The 23594-nt window shown below is 42.2% G+C and overlaps 1 protein-coding gene across 2 annotated transcripts in view; it reads right to left on the bottom strand.

The window, feature by feature from the left end:
- The window catches only part of BRINP3 (BMP/retinoic acid inducible neural specific 3), a 360329-nt gene that overhangs the window by 161565 nt on the left and 175170 nt on the right, over positions 1–23594 (bottom strand). The window contains exons 2-3 of one of the 2 annotated variants that reach the window (XM_061634005.1): positions 15371–15561; positions 1407–1597 (exon numbers count right to left, since the gene is read on the bottom strand). In XM_061634005.1, coding sequence (XP_061489989.1) covers positions 1407–1597; positions 15371–15561 — 382 coding nt within the window. The remainder of the gene's footprint in view (positions 1–1406; positions 1598–15370; positions 15562–23594) is intronic. The other variant, XM_061634006.1, reaches the window with a different exon arrangement.

Below are 23594 nucleotides of genomic sequence, written 5' to 3'. Positions count from 1 at the left end.
TGCATACAATGTGATCTCAAAATCCCAGCTCAGCAGCTATAATCAATAGAACAGGCAGACAGCTAGTTTTAGGCTGTAATAAGTTTATAAACCTTAACTTGATGTTTCTAAGCTTTGAAAGAACACCTACCAGTCTGATCCAATGAGGAATTAGGTACATATCATATAGATGTTGGGGGCAAGACATCCTGCTTTGCACCTCATACATACATACATACATACAAAAGCACCCTTATTGCTACAAAATAAAGGTGCAAAATAGTGTCATGATTATGGAATACATAACAGGTGATTGGTGACTCACTTCCCATTATTATCGCTGTCTTGAAAATCCTCTTTCATGGCAAAGGTTTCAGCTAAGTGCTGATGATGGAACCTCAGGACCAAATTAGATGAGACACCAATCATACAGTTAACAATTGCATTATTAGCTTTCTTAGAGTAAATGGTGCAGAGGGCCCAATATAGATTGAGACACCAGCATGTCGGCAGCAGGGCTTTAACCCTTTGCTCCCTGCTGTGTTCCCAATCCAGATTAAGGGTCCCCTGTCTGCAATTTGGGAGCTTAACTCTCCCCTGCAATGGAGGTGCAAGGGGTCGGAGATGGATTGGGACTTCAGTAGGGGACAAAGTGTTTAAAAACCTTCCCCCCCACACGAACACTCAGGGTCCTTGTCCCTGCAATTTACTGTTAAAAAGCCAATAACACAATTACTAACTGAGTTACTGGTATTCTGTCTAGCTCAGCTCACAGTATATGATTTGGCTGTAATGTCCTCTTTGTAAGAAAGAAGTGATGGGTATGTGTCACAGAGAGCCAGTGTGTTTTACAGATACCATGTTAGAGATCTTGGCTCAAATCCTATCTCAGATCCTCACTGAAATAGTAAATCTATGTCTCCAGATTGTACTATTTTGAAAATGTGGTGGGGAGTCACATAACTGAATGCATGCGCGGATGTTTGTGTAGAGGATTCTACCCTAGCCTTCTCCCTGATATGCTCATTTTCTATGTGCAGGGAACATTTTTACAAGGAGGAACTTTCACTCATGTGTACCCCTGATTGTACTCTGAAGTGGTACTCTGGGGCTTCTGAGGCCTTTTATCTCCCTGCTGCAACCCTGTATGCTTTCTGAACACCACAAGAGCTATCTGGGGACCCTCTGGAGTGGGCTCCATGAGGAGTTTGAATCAGAAGAAAAAAAGTTAACAGACCTGGTGCATGCATAGGTGAGTGCACAAGGAACTTTGGGTCTTGGTCACCAAATCCTCACCTTTAAACTGGAATTACAAGACTCTGATCACAGAGTCATTTTGAGAACAAACAAGATAAAGGCTTGTATATTCAAAATGGTAAGTAAATAACCCAGTTTATGTTGTGTGGTTCCAAAGCGCTTTCCCATACCTTTATAGCAGTGGAGGCAATCTGAATATGGTGAAGTCTTCTCAAGGTGCTGTCCCTGTCAATGAAGTAAGAGGCTGCCAGTTGGTGTAGTGTTTCCAGAGTCACTGTGGTACTGTTAATACTAGGATCACTTGTTTCAGATCTCTTACTCAGCTTCCGCTTGTCCACAAAAATTGTGAGCGACTCCTCTCCTGTGCAGGCAATATATAAAAATAACCTGTTAAAGAAGCTTCCATTTAAAAAAAAAAAAAAATTGACATAACTAGAGCTAGATTAACCTCTCAATTTCGGTCCTCTCATTTTCTCATTTTTCCAACCTTAAAATTCACTTCTCCATAGTTCTAAAGCAGTTTGCTTTAAAAAAAAATGCTCATGAAAATTCATCAGTATTTTAGTATAAATTTCTCCTAACTGGCACGTGTTTGCGGTTTTAATTAGTACACACATTTTTGCAAGCAATTTACCCTAATATAATGCATTTTCCATGTTATTTTAATTAATATATTCATTTTTCATGTACATTTCCCCCTAATATATGCAATTTTGTAAACCATGCTTGCTTGGAGAACTGCGTTGCAAAATTCGGATAAGGGTGAATTTCGGATAGCTGTGTTTTGGTTCATGTATTGGTTCAAGAAGTGCATAATAGGTAGTTTCTCATTAAAATGCAAACAAAACTGACTTTCCCCCCATCCATAGCATAGAATTAAAATTCCTAGGCCTCAAATTTTGGTTAAGACTTTACAAGTACAAAGGGGGTGATGGGAAGAATGACATTAAAGCATGCTGGAAAAATATGTTGCGAAGATACATCACAGAACAGTCTGAGAGAAACTGCTGAATGCTCTACCTTCTAATTACAAAGTAGATAAGCATATGTGTGTAGCACTATTGAAGCAGCTTTCTGTGTGCCTTAAACTTTTGCTGTAAGAATGTGCTGAAAATTGCCTGTGGTAGAGAACTTTTGACTATGCTTGTCTGAATATCTCTCCAAGCAGCCTCTTGCTCTGTTTTGTTTTGCTTTGCTTTAATAAAGTGCCTCTGGCAAGATCTGAATTCAAACACAACATGTAGTTGTGTTTTCTTCCACACTCGACATAACCAAAATGTATCAAATTCAACTTTTGTATGCATGGCAGAGATTGTAGTGCAGTGGTAGAGGGCATGCTTTGTATTCCTCCAGCTAAACATCAGCATTTTAGTATGAAGGTCCAAAAAGTTCCCCACCCAACATCCTGGGCAGCCACAACCAGTGCAAACAATACTAGGTTAAGATGATCAATGACCTGACTAATATGTCAGTTTCAGATATTCATAGAGTTATGTATGTGTACTATGCCTCATCCATATCATTATCTGCTGTGGGGGAGAACAAAGAGAGAAGCAGGGAAATGCACAATGAAATGATGTAATGTCAAATTACAAAATTTACTACAACAAAGGTGCTTGCAAAGAGGGATTTGCTGATTTGTTTATTTTTGGGGTTTGTGTGTTTGTTTTTGGAATCCCATTATGGCTGCTTTAACAAGGAAGAGGCTATAGAATAGTTAGGAAATGGCAGGCTGCAATAATGATTTAAATCCGCACGAGTCTTATGAGCAACTTCAGGAATTATTTAAATAGAAATGCAAATCACAAATTCCTGGATAAGAGGCATTAGAACAATACTGTAACACCTTTAGTTAAATATACATAAATATGAGTTAGGAACATGTATTTTTATTTTGTAATAATAGATATCCCTATGATTAAAATACTTGCAGCTGTTTCCTGTCTCAAGAAATTGTTGTTACTGCAAATGTATTTTAAAAGCCTGCCGTTCAATTTTCTCTTCTTATTAATAATGAAAAGAGCATAAACCATAGTTAGATGTCATGTGAAGGATGCTGGACTATTTTGGAAAACAGCTAGCAAAATGCATTGGTCACAATCAGAACCCCATATTATTATTATTAGTAGTAGTAATATTTATAATGCACCCTTCAACCCAACCCTTCTCAGGGATGTGTATGTGCACTGAGTTTGTTGCCATTGCCTGCTATGGCGATAAATCTCCATGACTCTAAACCTACTGAGGTGTTAGACTCATGGTTAAGGGGAACTTGAAAGTAGGAAGTGGGACCTCATGAAAGAGCCACTGCCCTGGTGTCCATGCATATAAGATAAATATTTGAAGGGAAGGAGGGAGGGAGTCTTGCTGCACAGATTTATATGCAATCTGGGACTCTCAGGGCTCAAGACTGCACACAGCCTATACATGTGAAGGCTCTCTTCCATCAGATGTTTGCAGTGTACTTGCAGACTCCAAGGGTATAATCTCATGTCCCATTCACATGTTCTCCTTAACCATAAGTAGAACACCCAAAGAGGGCTTCCATGAATGGGCAATACAGGAATATTTAGATTTCTATATCCCATCCCACCTGGAGGGGGGGGTGGATAATGCAATCGCATACTATTTCAATGAATAGCATCTGTGCCAATTACATGCTAACTCTTGATTACTATAAACCAAGGGGCAGGAGGGACCAATGGCAGCATTCCCTCACGGGCAACCTGCTAGATGGAACTGGAGACAAAATTAGGTGGAGCAATGGATGTGACTCTATCTTTGCATAGTGATACATTCTGGCCACACAAAAACCAGAGGTTTCTACACCACTGGCTGGCTGCATCTTTCCATTTGCCACCTAAGCAAGCAAGATGCATTATTATAGTTCAAGGACACATTCAAGCCAGGCAAAAGCACTTGGGGAGAGGGCAGAGCAGGGCTGGTGAAGGGTGAATAGAGGATTGTGAGAGAGGCCCGGAGGCCACATTTGAGTCCTGTGCTGAGGTTCCCCACCCCTGTTGTAAACGGCGCCCCCATCCTAAGCACCACAGGCACACCTACTTCAATGAAAATATCAGATCTTAGTGTTCGTAAGAATCTGTTCTGTCACTCAAGAGGTTCTTGCACATGTGATACGGGCCACAACTGAGTGACAGCACACATTCTTTGTATTAAGAAGGTCTCAATTTTACTTTGGGGAGGAAGGTGATGGGGTAAGGCAGTGGAGGACTCTGGGAAATATGACTGAGGCCCAATGGGCCTCCAGTGGAAGTGATGCTTTAAATATCTTTTCCTACCAGAGTTTATAGGGTTGTACTAGACTAGAAATCACATGACCCCTAGCAGGAAAAGAGGCTGTGAGTGTTCTTTCCAGCCAATCACAGGCCCAGTGGACTCCCCCATATTCATCAAAGCTCTCTACTGCCTGATAGCCCCTTTGTTTTTTCCCAGGGGAGTTCTCTCCCACTCCCACCTCAGTAATCTTCAAAAAAGTCAAGATTTTAAATATATATATTAAAATCTGCAAGGGACTTATAAAAAATCATGTCATATTGCAAGTTATCAAACCAAAGACCTGAAAATATAAAAGTAATTGGGAAACAGAATTGCAAATTCCTAAAATCAGAGATGTAGGAAGTAGCAGAAATGCTCTATACAATTTTGTATCAGTTGTATTATATGTCAGCCATGATTGAAAATGTATTATGGGAATGTTTCTGACAGATGTTAGCATTATGATATGGATTATTCTATACCTGCCCATTAGCATTTGAGTACTGGACTAGACTGGGGTTCAAAACCCCACTCTGCCATGAAGCTCACTGGGGTGAACTTGGGCCAGTCCCCAATCTCTAAGTCTAATTTACCTCACAAGTTGTTGTGAGGACAAAATGGGCAGGAGAGAACCACGTGTATCACCATGAGGTACTTGGAAAAACAAGTTATAAAACAAAACAAAATTAAATGAGTTTTTAAAACTGGTATTGGAAGAGAAATTTTAAAAATTAGGCACATTATTGATCATGAAATATTACCATTGATCATTCTTCTGATTTATTTTAATGTCATAAAGAAATATAGAATACTGGTTGGGAAATTATTTTTCCAATGTTTAGCCAATACAATTCTGGCAACTAGATTGGACAAAGAAACAGTAGCATTTTATTCTGATAAGCAAAATGACATACTACATTTGGATGCTTTCAGGATAGGTCAAAGCAAAATAGTCCTTGACTAAGTTCTAGAATCTTAAGCCAGATAGTATGTTCACCAAGTACAATCTATGGCATAAAGATATATCTCCTTTTCTTTTTCTGTACAAACAATTGACAGTTGAGTAGTATTCCATATACTTAAAAATATTAATATATTTAAATGTTAGTGACATTTAAATTTTAAAAAAGCCTAGCCACCAAAAGCCAGACTTTCCACAGCACGAAATAGCAACTAGAAACACCATTGACCATATTTTCTCATAGTAACTTTTTTTTTTCCTAAAAAGAAGTTTTTCTGAGTTCCTGTTTTAGAACACCCAAGGGGAGCATATTTCAGTGGGTGTGAATAGAGACTTGGGAACATTTCAGACACAGCCTAAGAGTTCCCTTTATGGTCAAAAGGGGATAGGCTTGCCAGCCAATTGGTTACAAAGGCATACAAAAAACTCACTACAAAGTCATCCATTTACCAAGTTTGCTTTCCTGCACATAAATACAAATGTCTGGCAGCTCTCTTAAAGAAAGCAAAATGCAAAATTGGCTTTCTCTTTCCTTATTGGAATGTTGACCAAAAAGAATTTCACACTGAAATCTGGCTTTGTGCCCACGATGCCACTATTTCAGCTACCCTCTCCTTTGGAGGACTTTCTTTTTCTCATACGAGTTGTCTTGAGGGTCAGGGTGGGTGGGCCTTTTGTTATCGAGCTCAGGCTGGTTTTAGCCTGATTTCTGATTTTGATTCATGGTTGACTTTCTTTCTGTTGGACAATATTCCTAATCTCATTCTATGGGATTTTAGTATTCATATGAATGACCCCCTGAATTTTGCTGCTTTACGCTTTGTCTCTTTCTCTTCCTCTTCTGATCTCAAGCTTTGGTCTGATTTATCTATGCATTTCCTTGGTCATTGCCTTGATCTTGTCTTTTCTGATCTGATTTTTCTGTTACTGAATTTCCCTTGTCAGATTATCATTTTCTTCTGGTATGTTCCCTTCTGCATTTAAGCATGCTACTGTTTCTCCTATTCACAAAAAGCCTTCTCTTGACTCACTCTTCTCCTAATTATCACCCTGTTTGTTTGTTGCCTTTGTCTCAAAAGTCTTGGAACGTACCTCTGTTCTAGATGCTTTTTAATCTGGATTCCATCCCTTGTGTTCCACTGAGACAGGCTTTATGACTATCACATATTATTTTCTTACTGCCAAGTCTTAAGGTCTCTGTCCAGTTCTTATTTTACTTGATCTTTCTGCAGCCTTTGACATGGTTGAACACGATCTTTTGCTAGACTCCCTTCATGATAAGGGGTTCTGTGATTCTGTCCTCAGTTGGTTTGGTTCTTATCTGTCACACCATACATTTAATAGGTTATGTGGAAGTTGTGCATCACCTTTTCCTCTCTCAGTCAGGTTTCCACAGAGTTCAGTCTTAGGCCCCTTGTTGTTTTCCCATTATACACTATTCCTGAGGAATCTGATCTGATCTCATGGCCTTCAGTATTACCAGTATGCCAATGATGCATGGTTATATCTTTCAGCCCCAGAATTCTCTACTGATGTCCAACAATGTATTATGGCATGTATTTTGGACATTTTTGCCTGGATGCTTCATTGTCTCCTGAAACTTAATATGGCAAAAACAGAACTGCTCATCTTTCCTCCTAAGCCCTCTTCATAATATATTATTCATTTTCCCCTAACATACGCATTTTTGTAAACATTGTTTGGTTGATGAACTGCATTACAAAATTCAAATATGTGTGAATTTCAAAGGATTCCTGTGTTTTGGTTCTCATATTGTTTCAGAAAGTGCGGATTTGATCGATTCCGCTTGAAATGTGAACTGAATTGTATTTCTCACCCGTCCCTGTCCCAGAGACATGTGTAACAGTATATAAATACTTTTATAAATAGATAAACAAGCAAGGTTTCTGCTAAGAATGAGATTTCCTCAGTTCCGCTCCATTATTGCTCCAATATTCCAATGTAGCTTGGGTTCCACTCCATTTGAATTCCAGCAGGAATTATGTGCATGTCACCCTCAAAATAATAATTCAGATGGCAAAAAACTCCCCTTTTTGTGTTTCTGTGAGAATTCAATTTTTTTTAAACAAGAAGTTCTATTCCTGTTTCTAAAATATATTAATATATTAAATGAAATTAAATAAACCAATTGCACTGTTGCAGAACTGTACAGTTATGCCATAATTAAAATATATATTTAAAATGAAAAACAACTTTAAAAAACATAATAAAAGCTCTTGCAAAAATCTGGACATATAACATGCAATTTATTTATTTATTATTATTCTATTTATACCCCACCTTTCCTCCATAGGTGTCGTGGATGGTTCTGCTCCCCTTCCATTTTACCCTCACAACAACCCTGTGAGATAGGTTAGGCTGAGAGACTGTGACTGGCCCAAGGTCACCCAGCAAGCTTCATCGTTGATTGGGGATTTAAACCCTCATTTCCCAGGTTCTGGTCCAGCACTCTAACCACTACACCATGCTGGCTATCTGAAATAATCCAAAAGAATGAATTCCACCACTTTGACAAAGTTTCACCACAAAATCTTGGGCAAAAGTTGCAAACATAGATTGTGAAAGTATCCCTAGTTTTCACATTATCACTGGTGTAGAAGTTGAAGTATTTCTTCTCAGAATAATCTAGTGGTATAATATGCTCTCCTCTAGAAGAGGTTAAAATCTACCTAAGACCATATAATGTGGCCTGATTTCTGCGTCATGCTAAGCCAGGTGTGGTAAAACCTTTGGCCCTTCAGATGTTGCTGTGCTACAACTCTCTTCAGCCCTAGCAAGTGTAGCCAACAGCCAGGTATGATGGAACATTTGTCCACCCCTGTGCTAAGCTAAACCTTGGCTTAGCATGAATGCATTGGTTCCCGGCCACTTTGCTCCTCCCTGGGAATTTTTGCTGCCACACCATGCTAAGCTGAGTCCATGTTTAGCTTATCATGTTGTCTGAACCCAGAGTTGTAGTTAAGTTCTCCCTAGACTAACCATTTGTTACAGTTCATACAGAAAAATACATTGGAGAGCAATTCTAGCCTCCCTCTCCTCCACCAGTCAGTGGAACTTTACAGAGTAGTGGGACCACTGCTGCATCCACAGCCCTCTGCTTACGGTGGCCAAGGTGGAAGATGGGAGCAGGCAGACAGGGTCCAGATCAGGCCTGATGACATCATACAACAGCAGCAGGGCCAGAACATTTGGGGGTTTCCCACTGGCTGTACGTCTGCCTGCTTGCCTGTTTGGTGGGTGGAAGGGCAAACTATGCATTAGTGGGATAACACTGGCATCAGTCTGCAGGTGGGTGGTGGTGGGAGGCCTGCATAAGTTTATGTGTTGCTGACAAAGTCATATTTGTTGTGACTATTAAAGTTTTACACTGTACATCTCTGGACAGTTATTATAGTTGAAGTTGTTCACCATCAATAAATCGAAACAGCAAAGGCTTCTGGGAACACTGTCCTGTTAACAAGCTTTTCAAGGCAATAGTGGAACACAAGTTTCCTATGTGACTATAGCCTCAGGGAGATAAAAAAAATATTCAAGAGTGCAGATATTACTATAGCCACATGGTTTCCATTAGCATTAATGGAAAAGGCATACCTACATTCATACATGCTGTTTTGAAAAGTGATGCTATTGTGTTTAACATTTGGAAATTTACAGTGGAAGGGGGTAGATACCATCTATTTGATAATAGATTGAGTGGGAGGGGGATACATTCCAGCAGAGATATCTGGAGATGAAGGGGTAGGAATTATGCAGTGGGGAAAATGATTAGTGCCCAAAATTGCCCACCCAGGCAACCACAAAAAGTGACAATTGAGCAAATACTGTTTTATCCCTTGGTGGGTGATTATATTAAAGATAATTCCTGTGATTGTGTAGCCTTCCCGCTGGACAATCTTGTCAAATGCTTTTGATTCGTGCAAAGAATGGCTTTTCTTAATTCATTTTCTGAAAGTGAAGCCTCAATTGTGTATTAAGAAAATGACAGTCACTCTTTGGCAGGTGCATCTTTCCACAGCATCTAACTGCAGCATTGGTTTTGTAAAGGTCCTTTCCAGATATAGCTTCTTTTTGTCACTTAAGATAACAATATGTTAAGCTTCATCATAGCTTCTTTTTTTTTAAAAAAAGGAAATAGATCAAAATCTCACTGAAGTGAAAGCAGACCAAAAAACAAAACAAAACCCACCCTGTGTTCTCAGCATGCCATGACTGACAGTTCAATAGTATAAAACTTACAGGATTTTGTAAAACGCTGATAAAAAACACTGTTCAGTTGTCAGCTGCAGAGTTGAAATATGCTGTGTGAGGAACTGTCCATTTAGAATTGGTGTGTACTACCTCTCTGATTAAAATGATACCTCTGTTCTGTTTTGCTTGTGCTGCTCCCGTCTATTGAATTGCATTAAAGAAGGGAAGATTACAACTCTCCGGAGTTTTAATGAAAGTATGTTGGCCCATGTAGGGACAAAAACAATCAGAAGAGTAGATAGTTAAATCACCTCTGCTACATAGTTTACCAATCATCATGAGGCAATAATTTCCTCCTCATTGTTAACATTGTAACAATCCTGTACCATCAGCTGCAGGATTGAGTCACTTACGGACCCATTGTTGACAACCTTACCCTGGACGACAATCTTACTCGGCCACGAGTGATTGTTAATGAGAAGACCCACAACAAATTGCTGTCCTTTAGGCCTCTTCCCATCAGTGGACTCCATCCCGCCATTGATAACCTTTTAAAAGTAATTATCATCATCATTATTTCTTGTTGCTTCCAGCCACCATCTTGGATCTCCCCCCCATGCGGCTAGATAATTCTACAGCCCCATGAGAAAAAAGAGGTGGAGATTGTTATATGTTTGGGCAGCAGCCATCTTTCTCCCCACACTGATGCAGAATCTCTTAACATCCAGGGAAATTGCCTTTGGAAGAGCGAATCCAAATTGTCAGCTGGAAGCTGCTCATCACCAGAGCACCAGGAATAAAAGTCCCCCTTTAAATTAAAAATGAGGTCCCAGCACTTGTCAGTGATGGGTGTTCCCAGGGCAGTTGAGCCCCATCAGTTGTCCCAGTATGCCTTGTGATGACACTGGCCTGCCCTCCCATCAAAGGCACACCCATGTGGTAATACTGCAAATTACCATGCCCTGTCATGGGACCAGTGACCCATGAGAGGAAAAGAGTCTAGGCCCAACAGAATATCCCCCTCTTGTTTGCCCTTCCCTTCCTATGACCTTTTCTGCTGCCAACAGGTGGAAATGTTAATCCCCCCCCCAACTGCTTCCACCACACAGCCTCAATTTCCTTGGGTCTCTCGAAAATACCTTTAGGTACTGTGAGGTACTGTAGGGTTTAGCTTGTAGGCTTGGGGTGGGAACACCACAAGGAGAGAAACTAGAAGGCTTAGATAACAAATTTTAAAAGTTTACAGGGGTAGGATATTATTTGTAGGAAAAAGGTTCTAACATCTGAATAGTTGCAAGACACACACAAAACAAAACCCTAACGGCAAAAGTGTATGAAAATAACAGGATAAACATATCCAGTTATCTCTATCTGGACTGTCCCTTATTTTCTTTTCAGTTCTTTAAAGCAATATCCTACAGCCAAAGTTTTCAGGATCTCAACATTCAGCAGCTTATGCAGCGTCTCTCCTCCAGCATAAAATATAACATCTCCTCTTGCTAGCCTGAGTTTATATAGCTCCAAACCAAGCAAGGAAACTCACCTTTGCCCCTTTGCCCCCCTCTGCTAAGCCCTCCTTCTCCAGAAAGGAAACTGAAAGCCAGGGCAGAATCTGGAGTGTCTCTAACAAGGCTTCTGAGCTTTAGCTATACAGGCGGGCCCCGCTTATATGGCAGGTTCCGTTCCGGACTGCTGCCGAAAAGTGGAACCCACTGAAAAGTGGAACCCATTGACGACAATGGTGTGCATTGTGAGAAAATGACACGAAAATGGTGCGCGATGAGCAAAAACCTTCTTAAAAGCAGGACAAGCGCCTTAGAGCGGGGACTTTCCCTAACTGAAAGTCGCTGGATTAGCGGAATGCCGAAAGGCGAAGTGCCGTAAAGCGGGGCCCGCCTGTATTTCTGACCTTTTGATTGTAATTGTCCAAAAAAGTAATTAACCCCATAATACCCAAACCAAATTATGTACAATATTTATCACCTGGCCCCGTTCCTCAAGGACCATTTCAGAAGGACAATTTGTTGTGTGTGAAGGGAAGATGTAGCTAAACTGGCCACAGGACTCAGTCCTAAAGCTCCTTTGGCTCTTTGGAGTGGCTGTCATGCCATTTACTAATTCCTGATATTTATACCTAGATACTACCAGAATATTCTAAACCCCTTTTGCATGGGGTTGAGGGGTTTGGATTGATTAGTAGTGTCCCTCTGTCCAGTGCTGCTGGCCTATGCTCATAAGAAGAGCCCTGCTGGATCAGACCCAAGACCTATATAGGCTAGTATCCTGTTCTCACAGTGGCCAACCAGATGCATATAAGAAGCCCACAAGCACAGCTTGAATGCAACAGCCAGCGGCTGTCAAAACATCTTGACACAGCAAATTTCATACCTTAATTATCTGTTGTGTTAACAACAACAACAGTCTTTTGTCTGTCCTAAATCTATTTCAACTTAATTTTATTGGGTGATGAGACACGGTGAAACATTTATCTCTATCTGGTCTCCAAGGTATTCTCAACAGTTGTCAATGAATGTGATAGGCTCAAGCATAACTATCTTCCTGTGGGACAGGTTGCAAAACACCCTTTGTTACTTACTCCAAGGTACTACTGCCACCATCCACACTATTAACCCTTGGCCTGAGCATTTGGATAATTCAGTCTTACAGTCTATACTTCTGGATAAGGACAAGCCTTTTTTAAGGCTTTCTTTAAACTCCATGAGTTAGTGTGTGTACTAAGTGGTCTAGGTAAGGTGGGTAAAACTGGCCTAGGCTATGCAAAACAACTTAATCATTTCCAGAGTTTTAGTTGAGTACATTTATTTAAAACCCAAGCAGAAAGAGATTGTCTGATGTTGTAAAAAAAACCCTGTTAAACATAAAATTAACTAGCTTTGTTTTACTTATTATGAAAGCTAACAGAGACCATGCCATTTTCAGTTGTTTCATGCATGTAGTTTAGCTAACAATTTGCTGATTCATGTGGGGTGAAATGGAAGAGCTACTTGCAGATGTGGAAAAATGTATAATTTGGTGCCTACAGATGTCTGGGCATGCATTTGTCCTGAGAAATTTTACAGATTAAGATGGAGGCAATTGTACTAGCCATTGGCTACCAGCTGTAGCCATGTATAACAGTCAGTGGTTCCAGGATGAGATACAAATTCCTATCGTTATTGCAAGATACATCCAGCCAGTTCAATGAAGCCAAGATGAGCATCAAAATACACATGTGGGTGTGGATCCAAATGAACATCTGCATTAACAACAGCTGCACATACAGGAGTCTGCTTCTCACATGAATGTTTCTTGCTAAAATTTGGCAATTGTCTTTCTAAACCACACATTTCTCATGCTGTATCATAAGACTGAAGGAATCAGCAAAAGCAAGGCATGATCAGCTCTATTGTAAGGCAGAATGAGGCAGTGAGGTGACTTATTTGGGGTTTTATTACAGGGTAACAAATCGTTCAGGGTGTTGTTTTTTAAAAAGATGTTGCATTTTCTGTCATGGAAGAGTTTTTCATTTGGATTTTCTCTCTCACACACACCATAACATCTTGGACAGGTCCAATGGCCAGTTTAGACATGCCTTTTGCTCATTTCAAAACAGCAGCATCAAATAGTGGCTCACAGGTGTGAATAATCACCAATAAAATGTTCATATCACCTCAACCACAATGCTTGTCAGCAAAATCAATATAGATTTTCACTTACAAGTCAATAAATGGCAGACAAGAATGCCTGTACACCTAGGAACAAGAACAGGCTGCACCCTCTAAAAAAGTACGTATGCAGAACTCTGGAAAACTGGAAGGAAGACTGGGTTTCTGCTTCCTTATTTATACAGGAAATGCTATATTTGTTCCTCTATCTACGGCAGCCACTCAGACACCAGGAAGTGTGAGTGAGAGGAGAAAGAAAGGATTGGCTTAAAGTTGTTTTAATAGTTCACTTAAAGTCTGCCTTTTGTCAGTGCAATGGAAAAGAAGTGACAACCTACACTTGGCTGGCATTGGAGATGGAGGTGACCTAACGCAGAATGGCACCACAGGATTCTCCCATGCTATATTAGTTTTCTTTAGTTTCTTTTAAAAAAGGAATCCTTCTTTACTTTACAGCACTGAGTCATATGCACTGGAAGCACTGGTGAGCATGTGAGATAATGAGACCTGCAGCCCAATATTGCACATGTGCATATGTCCTACTTACTCCTACTACAGTAAGGACTATATTTTTGTAAATATATTTTATGATTCACTTCATTTTACCTCTGGTTTGAAAATGCATGACTTTACATTGGCACCCTCCCAAAATATGAGAGCACATTTGCAGCTGGGCAGAGGCAAGATGCACTTGTGATGTGTGTGCACACATATACAATGGCATTGGGCATTGCTGTGGGTTATCTAAACTCATGCCAGGCCCCCCTTGGCCTCTTTGGCTTTTCTGGCAACTGCCCAGCCCATCCACAGTAGCAGTACAGTAATACCTCGCATTAACGTACTCAATGGGACCAGAGCAAGTACGTAAACCGAAAATGTCCTTAAAGTGAAGCACTACCTTTTAAAACCTTTTTCCCTCTCCTTCATGCGGAGCCTCAAAGCCCTGCGCTAAAGCCTCTGCTGCTGCGCTGCCGCACCTCTCAGCTGATTTGCGGTGGCGCGATCACGTCTATTTCCACTCCTGCGCTCTAAAGCCTCTACTGCTACACTGCTGCGCCTCCCAGCTGATTTGTGGTTGTGTGATCTCATCTATTTCCACCCCCACGCGCTGAAGCCTCTGCTGCTGCGCTGCGTTTCTGGAGAAATACAGGCACGTGGAGCGTACGTTATAGCGAGGCAACGTTAAGTGAAGCGACGTTAAGCGGGGTATGCCTGTACAGTATTATTAGGGCTAAGCAGGATTTTTTTTTTTTACCTGTCCACATATTGGTCTCGTTGGACCAGCTTTTTTTAAAAAAATCTACTCTATACTAGATGCACTAGGGCATTAAGGGCCTAGGGGTTGGTGTGGTTAAATAGGTTAATTGGTCGCATTTGGACAGGGAATTTAACTGGGAAGGTGAGCACCACTGGACACCTTTGAAGGTGGTGGACCTTTCCAGAGGCCAGCTGCTCTGGTCTGTGGGTCTCTTGGCTTGAATATGGAGTGTCCTTGAGGCTAATCTGCCTCACCTCCAGAGAGGTTATGGGGCCCCGGGAGGGGGTAGTATCAGGGAGGTCTTGCTACTCATCTTATTGGGACCTTAGGGTGAAGGGCTGGTAAGAAATATAATGATGATGATGAGAATAAGAATAATAAGGTATGGCCCAGAGAAAAGGGGTTCAACTTGTCATTCCCTTTACCCTGGACAAAGTTGTTTCACACAAGCAACTAATTTAGACTAGCATCTCACTCTGTTTGTCCACTACCCCACAGACATTGTAATAAGAAATGAGACTATAGTTTAACCCATTTTCTGTCTTTGAGTCTTCTTTCCCGGTTCCTTTCCTGGGAGCAAGCCTGTTTTCATTTAAGGTGAAATCATGGAGACTACGGAAAAAAATGCAACAAGAGGTGCATGACGTTCTTCTCTTCACTGAAAGCTGCTGCTGTTATTATTTTATGCAATTCATGTGAGCTTGCTGACCAGTTTAATAAGCTGGGCAGAATACTTATGAAGCTGCTTCATGAGAGTGACCTTACCTCCCAGTGTAGCTGACAGCAAGAAGTGTGTCCCATATTTCTTGATAAGGTTTTCTGTGATCTGCTGAAGAGTCGGCCTACGTCCTAGCAGTCTTATGTTTCGGAAAAATTCAGGGGCGAGAGGCAGCGGGGAGCCAAGGAAATTCTTTCTTTCAACAGCTAAATTATTCACTTTCCAACGGCCAAATTCCCTGGAAGCCAAAAAAGGAAAAAAACCTCATTAAATTATAATTTATTCCATTTATCAGTCACTTTATATGAAGAAAGTATCTCAAAGCAATTTGACAAAAATAAAATACACTACATAAAAACAATTTAAAACCAGAAACATTTAAAAGTGAACAATACAAATGACCATCCGGGAACATTATATAGCCACAACAGTAAAGGTAAAGGTAAAGGTGTCCCCGCACTTGTAGTGCGAGTCATTTCCAACTCTTAGGGTGACGTCTTGCGACATTTACTAGGCAGACCATATATATGGGGTGGGATTGCCAGTTCCTTCCCCGGCCTTTCTTTATCCCCCCAGCATGTGCCAGGTACTCATTTTACTGACAATGGATGGATGGAAAGCTGAGTGGACCTCGACCCCTTTTACCGGAGATTCAACTTCCTCCTTCCGTTGGAATCGAACTCCGGCCGTGAGCAGAGCTTCAGCTGCATTACCGCCGCTTACCACTCTGTGCCACGGAGGATCTATAGTCACAACAGTAGCTGTATGCTATAGCCAGCATGGATTTTTCACAGTCTGCCATGTTAAATTGAAAATACCCCCATGCCATTCTGCTGCTTCCCCTAAACTCATTTCAAAACAAAACCTTACAAAACATAGTCCTGAATTCAGAAAGCCTTGCTTAACAACCCTCTAAATTTTCATGGCGATACACAAAACAGAGCGAATCCATACTTTAAAGTCTGAAACACGAGTAAAAAAATCCAGACCCCTATTGGACTTTTTTTCTGTTAGTGATCTCATAATTTGTTGAAATTAATTAAAAATCAGCCATGTTCACAGAATACCTGTAATCCTATTACTGATCTTGCCCCATACTTGGGCATTCACCTTCAGTGAGTTGCTAGGAGACTCCTCTTCCCCTGACAGAGCTCCAGTGGCCAGAGTGGTTTAACAGTCAGCCCCTCTTCCCAGAGATTTCTGGTGACTGTAACTCTGTAAGGGGAATAGGGCACATCCTAACAACTCTCAGCACCCTTCACAAACTACACTTGATTGATTGATTGAAACTTTATTTTTACCCCGCCCTTTTCCCAAACTTGAACTCAGGGCGGCTTACAAATAAAACTACGTGTAGTTAAAAACATAGAAAAACATACAATTAAAATGCAATTAAACTATGCACAACCTTAAAACCATAAAAGGCACTTAAAAATCTAAAAACAATTTAAAATAATACAGATAATAATATAAAACATTAAAACAAGCCTTGTAAAGCCCAGTCCTAAACACTTTCTATCCCAAAAACCTGTCGGAATAAAAAAGTCTTTACTTGCCGACGGAAAGATGGCAAGGAGGGGGCCATTCGTGCCTCCCTAGGAAGGGAGTTTCAGAACTTCCCAGGATTCCTTGGGGTAAGCCATGACTGTTTAAAGTGGAATAAATGTCTGGTGTAGATATAGCCAGGGACAGCTTTGGTTTAGATTTGGGAGGTTGGGAGACTACATATGTCTGCTGTAGAATAAAAATGTGGGGGAAACCCTGAAAAATAATAATACTGTTAAAATGTTTTCCTTTTGAAAAGGAAAGGGGCTTTCACTCTACCCAGTGCCTCCCTGCCCACCCAATCTCCTCCCCTTCCTCCCCCTACTCCTTCATCTCCCCTCCATCTTCCTCTCCATCCCTACACTTTCTCCCACTTCCCCCTACTCCCCCTCCCTGCCTTTCCCCCAGATCAGTTTCACCTATCCTAAGCATGATTACACTAAATCCCATTGAACTCAATAAGCATGCAAATGATTAAACCTGTCCTTGTCCTCCTTCTCCCTCTTATCCCCTTGCCCTGCCCTTCCTTTTCCCTTCTTCTTCCCCTCCTTCCTCTCCCTCTCACATCCCCTTCTTTCTTTCCCCTTCATGGAGATGGAGAATTACATTTTTTGTATGTTTATTGGTATTCTTACTTTGCTTCTTTCCTGTGTTACTACTGTTTCTACATATAATCTAGCCTAGAAAATTATATTTCTCTCATTATTCATCCTAGGAATCTGTGTCAAATGTATTTTAATTAATTTCAAAACCTTTTTATTGGTCAATTTAAGTGGACAACCAAATTCTTCCAAGCTACATAGGAAGCAGATCCTCCCCTCCCCCTTCCCATGGTCAGTTTCATCTATCCTAAGCATGATTGCAGGAGAGAACTTGATTGCAAGAGAAAACTAAGGTAAGAACTTACCTTAGCCAACATATATTTCTATCTAAAAAGCAGGGAAATTGGGCAGCTATAGTGAATGCACCAGGGGAGCAGGAGACCTGACCTCCTCTCTGAGATATTGTACTACCCTACAAATTTGTCAAAATGCAAACACCATTTGGGTTGGTCTTTCACAGGCCAATCCACTTCCTTAAGTAGCAACATATTGGCCCTGTTCACACATTACATTCAACGAGTGTATAGTCGGTGTATCTGGGTACCCAAGGAGTTGAGCTGTACACTCGTACAGTTATTTGCATGTAACATTCAACGAATGTACAATCTCCGTTATATATACTTTTGCTGCCAGGAAAAGAAAATGGCTTCAATGACACATATTAAATGTGCCATTGAAGCAATTCCCTTTCATGGGCAACAAGGCAAGGTATGCTGGGTCTGTTATACTTCCTGAAAATGTTTCCTGTCAAGGCTTACATTCAATAGAAAGCGTTTTGGCAGAAAGGGGAATGTAGTTTTACTCTTTTCATTTTTCCTGCAGATTCTTGTGTGTTGAAATTAAAAACCAACTTTTAAAAACAAAATACAACTTCTGCAACTATCATAATTATAGCTATTAAAATATTTCATTTATTTATTTATTTATGATATTTATTAGTCACTTTTTTCCAAAATGAAACTCAAAGCGACTTATATAAAAAAAAATCTCAAATCATATACAGAATACAGATAACTGTACAAAAGCATACCAGGCAAAACTCAATACAATAAACAGAACAATATGATAAAAATTGCAACACACAATACAACTCAAATATAAGTTTTCTGCTACCCCCTCCTGTCCTGAAAACTCAGAAGCTACTACTTCAGCCATCGTAGCCAAGTTTCCCCCCCCCCCAGGCTTAGGCTACAGGAAGCCCCACTTCATGTATGTTTGGTGGCAGAAGCCACTTCGGAAACAAACAAACAGGATACTACCACATTGGGGATGGAGGCAGGGCGCCTCCGCGTGCCAAGCAGGGGGTCTCCACAGATGCAGGAAGACCAAGGGGCAACCCAGCGGGCGGCCCCCACCTGTGTGGGTCCAGAGGTGCAGCTTCAGGTGGGAGCTCTTGATATAGATCTTCTCTCAGCTGGTGTAAGAGCATGTGTAGATGGCAGTCCATTTGGGAGGCCAGAAGCAGCGTCCTCTCTTGGGCTTGGCTTCCAACAACTCCAGCAAGGAGGAGGGCAGGGTGAGCAGGCCCCCCAGGGTAGAGGCCTGGGAGGGGAGGCCAGAGGTGCTCGGGTGCAGGTAGCTGTAGTTGGTGGCTCTTTGGATTCTAGTAAAACACAGGATAGATTCCAAACTCTGCAATAGAAGTGAACTCCCAGTGATGGCAGCAGTGCCACTCACTGAATAAGGATGGGACAAGGTGCCTGCAAGTTCAGGGTTGGTGGCACTGCCATCCTGCAGCATGTGGGCACACAGCTGTAGGCTGCTGCTGCCTTCCACCAAAGTACCCCCAACCTTGCCATCTCAATGCCACTGCCATTCTGCCCCCCACCCCATGTGTCACTGCTGATCTATGCCATCAAATTATTGGAAGAGTCCTGGCTGTATTTCTCTCTCTTGACCTTTAGGAGGAAATGTAAAGCACACAACATAATTTACATTAGCATTGATTTCAACAGGTTTTAAAAGAGCAAGGAAGCAAAGTATAGTGGGGTAATTTATATTGTGCTTTTAGAGGTATTGTTGTGTGCAGGTTCTGCAAAAGCCAGTGTGATACAGTGATACTGTTTTTTTTAATTGTTTTTAAAAAAATTAAATTGTGTTTTTAAATTTTTTTGTGTGTTTTAAAAATTTGTATATTTGTTTTTATTATTTTAATTGTTGTAAACTGCCCAGAGAGCTTCGGCTATGGGGCGGTATATAAATGTAATAAAATTAATAAATAAATAAGACTACTAGGTTAGGGGCTGGGAGACCTGGTTCAAATCCTCATTCAGCCATGAAACTCACTGGGTGACTTTGGGGCTACTCACCTTCTCAGCCTAAACTACCTCATAGGGTTATTCTGAGGATATATTGCGGAGGTGCAGGACCATGTATGTCACACTCAGAGCTTGAAAGTAGCTCATTACAAATAATGAGTTACTTATAATTTATTACTTTTTTGAGTAACGAGTGGATAACTTAGTTATATTTGGCTAGTAATAGAACGAGTTGTCATTTCATTACTTTTGAGCTGCAACTTTAACATTTCCAGTGTTACTTTTGGGCGTTACTTGGGGGGGAGCAGGGGAAGTCTTGATCTTGGGTATGCAGATTTGTACAGCTCCAAGTTCCCACAACACAAAAGTCCAGGTGAAGAAACCCTCCAAGGCGCAACACAGACCGACCAGTGAGGACATCTAGGGTCAACCAGCAGTCCTCCCGGGGCTGCAACTTCCTTCTCTCCCCTTCGGTGCTGGACTTACTCAGCCGAGGTGGTCCCATTGATGGCAGAGCCATAAGGCACTGGGTTCAGCTGGATTGGCATGGGCTTCTTTTTCAGTACAGTCTCTCCACAAGCCAGGGAGCTGCAAAAGGCTACTGGGGAAAGGCGAGAGCAGGCAGCTTGCAAAGAGCCTCGCTTGGCACATCCTCTAGCTCAGGGCTGCAGAAGTGGAGGATGCAGGGGCCGGAATGCTCCTCCCCTGCGGCTCTTAATCCCACTAGTCTGGACTATGTGGCAAAGCAGGTGCAGGCTCCCTCTGCCCCTTCTGGGGCTTTTGCAGCCAGCTGCCTCAGCTCCACTGCCTTCCGGCCAGCGCCTCCTGCTCCTGCTGCTGCGCTCGTCTCCTGGGCACTTTAAAGAACAAGGTGGGGGAGAGGAGTGCCCAAGCTATGAGGGAGGGAGAGAGGGGAGGGGGTCCTCCTTGGGCGAGAGACGTGCATGTGCTCAGAAGGGGTCAGGCTCTGCGCAGGGTGCATGTGTCCTGAGCTGTGCCAGCCAAGCCTCTTGCCGTTACTTTGCCCAGAATGCGAGGGAAATTGAGGTGAGGAGGGACTGTGAAAGGCGGGCAGCGGTGGCGGCAAAGGACAGGAGCAGCTTGGTGATAAAGCACATGCTTTGCAATTGCTTTGCAATGCAGAACGTCATAGGTTCAATCCCCCAGGTGTCTCCGTGGGTCTCTCCCACTTTCAGGAGAGCTGCTGCCAATCAATGTTGACAATACCTAGATGGTCTCACTATAAGGCAACCTCTGTGTTCCTGGGAAGAGCCCAGTGGGAAGAAAGTCCCAGCTCCTTTTCTGATATTTAATAATTTTTTTTTGGTTTAATCTTTTGATTGTGTTCCTATTTTTTAATTTCAAAAAGTAGAATGAACTACTCCTGAAATTTCATCTAGGATAAACATTGCTTCCATTTTCTAGATTAATCTTGACAATAATTAAAGGGCCCATAAAGAGTAAAAGCATCAACCTAATTAAATTTGTTTAAAAATGGATAAATGCTAGAAACAAATTGCAATCACCATAGAACTTTTACAGCAGTATCCTACGCACAGCCAACTGTCATGCCAGACCAATTAACAATTAATAATGCAAGTGGGAGAACTTCAAAGAACAAATTTGTTGAAATAAGGCATATATGCACTTGTGGTATAACTCTCTATTCACTCTGAAGGCCAAACTGGGTGAACAGATCCTTGGAATGACTGCGTCCTTGAATCTTGCTGATTCCAAATCTTGTCATGGATAATCTCTGCCTGTCATGGCATTTTAAAAACAACACAAGTCTCCTTTCCCTTCCCACCCCCAAAAGGTAGATGTTTTATTTGTGCTATATGTACTCCACGTCACATAAATGTGACTGAGCAAAGCTGAGGGCTTCTGGGTCAGAACGGTCAGTTCCTAGATGGGTGTAGCTTGAGCCCCATGCTTACATTCTTAAGCAGGTGTTGGCAACTTTTGGCCCTCCAGATGTTGCTCAACTACAGTTCCCATCAGCCCCAGCCAATGGCCAGGGATGATGGGAATTGTAGCTCCACAATATTTGGAGGGCCAAAGGTTCACCACACTTGTTCTATAGGAAGGCATTTAAGGCTGCAAATGCTAACTCCATTTGCTTGGGAGTAAGTCCCATTGAATTCCATAGGACTTACTTCTAAGTAGGCATGGTTAAGATTGTGCTGTCAACCTTCTTAGATGTCATGCAGGGCAGGCCTTCCTTAATCAGAAATGCACCATGTGCCTTAGATATGTGAGATTGGGGTGTGGAGAAAGGTGCTGGTTGGATGCTGGATGTTTCTGACGGTAAACCATGGCACAAATGAAGCTTGGCTCGGTTCAGCCATTTATTTATGAAGGGAAACAGCAAGGCTCAGGCCTGCCTGGATGTCATGTCTGCTGATTTGGAAAGCCCCAGCCCTCAAGCATTTGAGGGGCAGCTTCTAAATGTAGAATGCATGAGAGGCTGTTTTCAAATGTCCACGGTGGTAGTTTGTCTATCTAACCTTTTCACTAAGGTAATGATGATTTATTTTGTAATTGTCTTCCAGTAGCCTCCCGCTAAGGGCTTTTTGATGCGGATGGCGTTTATTCATCTCAAGGTGTGTTAAATGCCTATGACATTCTTTTTATTTGGATTTGACACACCCCTTGTTGTACTTGGGATCTCTGTTTCATGCAGTTAGTAGTGCAAAGCAATGGAGGGACTATATGCAAACAAGCGCTAGCTTTCAAGTTGGGAGATCCTGAAAAGGTGACAAGGGCGGCCAATTTACCTAGATTTACCTTTGCCGCAACCTGAAGTGTATTTTGTGTGCAATGCCTTCTGCTGTGGTCTTTTACCAACATGTCAGATTGAAGAGTCACAATAGCTGGTAGTGAAATGAGTTTGATTGACATATTTGTGTACAATTATATAATAATTGTCTACTTCCATGCAACACAACTGCTTTCACTTCACTTGTTCCCTCCACACTCTTGGCTGGAGCTGCTCAAACTTTGCACGCTCCCCTCTGCTGGGGACAAGCGCAGAAAGCCAAGCAAGCGCCTCAAACTTTGCCCTTTGGGGTGATAGGGTGTGCCTTTCTCACCCCTTCCCTCCCTCCATGGAGATGCTGAGTGCCGTGAGGGCTAAAGTAGGGGCCAGAAGCCCGGGTGGCAGCGAGGTGGCAGGAACCGGCGAGCCCCAACCCACCCCCTCTTTGAGTCCTGCTGGCCGAGACTCTCCTGCACAGCCAGCACCGGATTCCCCCGCTTATAGATTTGAAGATCTGGAGATGCTAGCCACTGTTGAACTAGAGAACTTCTCAGCACAAGGAGCACACTTGGCTGGGCTGGAGCACACGCGGCCTTCAGAATGTTCCCGCTGCCTGCCTCCTTGACCTTCTCTTGCCATGAGTCCTGGTGGGAAGCTTCCTCCTCCACCACCCTGGAGCAGCTCCCAGACTTGTCGGATGCTGTACCAGCAGCGGCGTGGAGGACTTCTGATGGAGATTGAGACTCCCATCCTTATTGAGTCCTTCCAGGAACTCTAGTCTCAGCCCAGGCCGTGAACTCGGCAGGATGCGGATGCGCCCGTTGCTGCTGAGCAATGTACCGGGACGAGGAGGGAGGCTGCAGGAAAAGGAGCACCCCAGGCGGGCGGGCGGGTTCCCCAAGAGGCAGCAGACTTAAGATGGCTACCATTCTGGAACCTGAGAGTACGGGGACGTCTGAAGGGCATAGCAATTGAGCTTTCTTCAGAACCAGCAGAAAACCTCAGGATGACTTGCTGTTTAACTGAGTCATAAACTGAAAAAAGATGCTCTCAAAGCTGCTTTTTTTTTTAAGACCGGCATGTGCTATTTGTATGATTTTCACTGTCA

This window comes from Rhineura floridana, chromosome 6, assembly GCF_030035675.1.
Source record: "Rhineura floridana isolate rRhiFlo1 chromosome 6, rRhiFlo1.hap2, whole genome shotgun sequence".
In the NCBI taxonomy this organism is placed as follows: Eukaryota; Metazoa; Chordata; class Lepidosauria; order Squamata; family Rhineuridae; genus Rhineura; species Rhineura floridana.
This window is presented reverse-complemented; position numbering and strand designations above follow the sequence as displayed.